The sequence below is a fragment of the Oryzias melastigma genome, linkage group LG2, assembly GCF_002922805.2.
Source record: "Oryzias melastigma strain HK-1 linkage group LG2, ASM292280v2, whole genome shotgun sequence".
Lineage (NCBI taxonomy): Eukaryota > Metazoa > Chordata > Actinopteri > Beloniformes > Adrianichthyidae > Oryzias > Oryzias melastigma.
In genome coordinates this window covers 20,397,202-20,400,442 of record NC_050513.1, presented here as the reverse complement: position 1 = coordinate 20,400,442, position 3,241 = coordinate 20,397,202, and the positions used below count along the sequence as shown (strand labels likewise).

Genomic DNA, 3,241 nt, shown 5'->3' with positions numbered 1-3,241 from the left:
TCCGGAAAGACAGAAATCGTTTTTGGCACCTAGGAGATCAAAGCTCCTGGCTCCACCCCTTTTTACAGCCTGGTGGTTTTGCTTCATTTTCCAATCAAGAAAATTACAATTTCCTCTCTAGCATTTCTGATTTGACGAGACCTGTAATTTGTGCATTATTAGGGGTGTGTTTTTTTAGTGGGCGGAGTCATAAAAACTCATCTACACCCACTGTTTTTGGAGCATTGTTGAGATGGGTGGAGCAACCTCCAGCCAATATGGCTGACTTACAATGTGTGTGTGGTTTCAGACCTGTTGACGGTCATCTCTTTGAACCAGGTCCAGACTCGGGACTGAAGCGACTTCGAGTCTGTCGGCATGGTTTGCTGCTGATCGCACCTATGCTAAGTTCAGTCTGTGATGCTAATCAGTTGCTAATTTTGGTTGCAGATTCTAGATACTGATTTCAGATGGAGATTTAAGCTGCTGATTCCAGCTGTTGAGTTTAGCTACTGATTTCAGCTGCTGATTCTAAATGCTGATTTCAGTTGGTGATTTCAACTCTTGATTTCAGCTGCTGATTTTAGCTTCTCAGTTCAGCTGCTTATTTCAGTTGTTGATTTCAGTTGCTGATTTCAGCTGCTTTTTAAGTTGTTGGTTCTAGATGCTGATCTGATCTCCCGAGTTTAGTCTTAAATGTAAATCAGCTGCTGATTTTAACTGCTGTATCTTGAACATTTCAGTCAAACTGAAATCTGAATCAAAGAAAAAGCTGATTTTAAATATCTGTGACCTGTGCATTAAATTTCTCAGCAAAGTCGTCATCAAAATGTGTAATCCAGATGTTACCCTGAGCTGGATCCTCCATCCAGACAGGAATACTGCATCATCCACACAGACCCAACTGTACAAGCATTTATTCAACCTCCTCACCACCACATGTAACAGACTTCAAGACAAACGTCTTCTGGACTTCAGAGCAAACTGCTGACTCGGGTTTCTGCAGACGGGATGGATCTCCACAGCTGAAGGTTTCTGTGGAACCGGAGCTGCTGGAGTCCGAATGAAGACAGACAGGCAAAACCTCCAAGCAGAAACGTAAAAACATCCCAGAGAGAGTCATCAGATGACTTCAACGGTTTGACCTGAAGGGGTTTGATGAGCTAACAGGAAACATGCTGCAGGGTAAAGCTTCTCTGTGGAGATCAATGCGTTCACCTCCATGTTTGAATCTGAAGAGGAACCCCGACCCAAAAGAGTTCTGGTCCAGAGTTATCATCAGGATAAAGGCACTGGCGTGAGTCCATTTAATTCAACACAAAAACAGATAAAAAAAAACCTTCAAAGACTACAAGTTAGTCCCCGTCTGATGACATCACAGCAAAGGGCGGGTCTTTCAGCAGGAAGAGGCTCCTTCATGGATCCAGTCTTTGAGGAACGGAAGATCAGGACTGAAGAACTCTCAGAACCTAAGAGTCTTTGTGTAACAGAGAGGGAGGCGGGGACAGACGGGTGAGGGGCGGAGCCTATGCCCCGCCAGCTCCGGCCCACGGACACCTGCTAGTTGGACTGGAGCAGGTTACTGAGAACTGCAGACGAGAAAACATTTTCAAAACACATTCGTCTGTCGGTTCAAAATTTAGAAAAAAAAGTTCTTAAACGTCATTTACAAATATGAGACAGACTAATACTCATGTGACACATTCTTATAAATAAAGTTATTTAAACGTCGTTTACAAATATGAGACAGACTAATACTCATGTGACATGTTCTTATAAATAAAGTTATTTAAACGTTGTTTACAAATATGAGACAGACTAATACTCATGTGACACGTTCTTATAAATAAAGTTATTTAAATGTTTACAAATATGAGACAGACTAATACTCATGTGACGCGTTCTTATAAATAAAGTTATTTAAACGTCGTTTACAAATATGAGACAGACTGCAGGAGGGCGTCGACCTACCTTGAGGCTCCGCCTGCGTTCCTGCGTGACCTTTGCCGCTCTCCGGGTCGGTACCTGTGGAGGCAGAGCGTCACTGGGCTGTGGTACCAGAACCTGCACCGACGAAGCAGCAGCAGAACCCACCTCCCTGCAGCTTGAAGCACAGCTTCTTCTTCTGGTAGGCGAAGTAGCTGGACGCCGCCCCCGCCAGAGCCACGCCAATGGCGCCGACGATCCCTGCGATCTGTCCGGAACCGGCCTCTGCAGCAGAACCGAGCACCGGTCAGAGAGAACATCCAGCAGAACCTGATGCTCCAGCAGCGATCTTGGATCAAGAACAGGCTCCGCCCTCGTCCTCTGAAGCCCCTTCAGAACGTCTGGACGCGGTCTGGATCAGATCCAGGATTCTGGGTTCTCTTCTGTCACTTTCCTGACTCAATAAACGACCACACATTTCTAAATTCCTACAGTCTGTTTGATGGCACGGTGGAGTAGTGGTCAGCACTGGTTCAAATCCCAGCTGGGTTCTCTGTGGAGTTCCTCCTGCAGTCCAGAACTCCTGTTATGGGTTCTATGGAGACTCTGAGTTGTGAATGTGTGTGATTATGTGTTTGAACTGAAGAACCGTCCAGAGTTTGAACTCAGACTCCACCCCCTGTGGCCGGGATAGGCCCCAGCATCCTCATGACCCCATCAGGAACATACAGACGGATAATGGATGGATAAATGTATAGATGGATAAATGTATGGATGGATGGATGGATGGATGGATAGATGATGGATGGATGTATGGATAGATGGATGTATGATGGATGGATGTATGGATAGATGGATGTATGGATGGATGGATGGATGTTTGGATAGATGGATGAATGTATGGATAGATGATGGATGGATGTATGGATAGATGGATGGATGGATGTATGGATAGATGGATGAATGTATGGATAGATGATGGATGGATGTATGGATAGATGGATGGATGGATGGATGTATGTATGATGGATGGATGTATGGATAGATGGAAGGATGGATGGATGATGGATGGATGGATGGATAGATGGATGGATGGATGGATGTATGTTTGGATAGATGGATGGATGATGGATGGATGTATGTATGATGGATGGATGTATGGATAGATGGATGGATGGATGGATGATGGATGGATGTATGGATAGATGGATGAATGTATGGATAGATGATGGATGTATGGATAGATGATGGATGGATGGATGGATGTTTGGATAGATGGATGAATGTATGTATGGATGGATGGATGGATGGATGGATGGATGGATGGATGGATGGA

The 3,241-nt window shown here is 44.7% G+C and overlaps 1 protein-coding gene across 4 annotated transcripts in view; it reads right to left on the bottom strand.

Annotated features, from left to right (window-relative positions):
• Positions 1 to 878: 878 nt before the first annotated feature.
• cd99 (CD99 molecule) overlaps positions 879 to 3,241 on the bottom strand; it is a 14,614-nt gene continuing 12,251 nt past the window's right edge. For all 4 annotated transcript variants that reach the window (XM_024263138.2, XM_024263135.2, XM_024263136.2 and 1 more), the window contains exons 9-11: positions 2,074 to 2,190; positions 1,951 to 2,004; positions 879 to 1,568 (exon numbers count right to left, since the gene is read on the bottom strand). In XM_024263138.2, the coding sequence (XP_024118906.1) occupies positions 1,540 to 1,568; positions 1,951 to 2,004; positions 2,074 to 2,190 (200 nt within the window). In that variant the 3' untranslated portion in view covers positions 879 to 1,539. The remainder of the gene's footprint in view (positions 1,569 to 1,950; positions 2,005 to 2,073; positions 2,191 to 3,241) is intronic.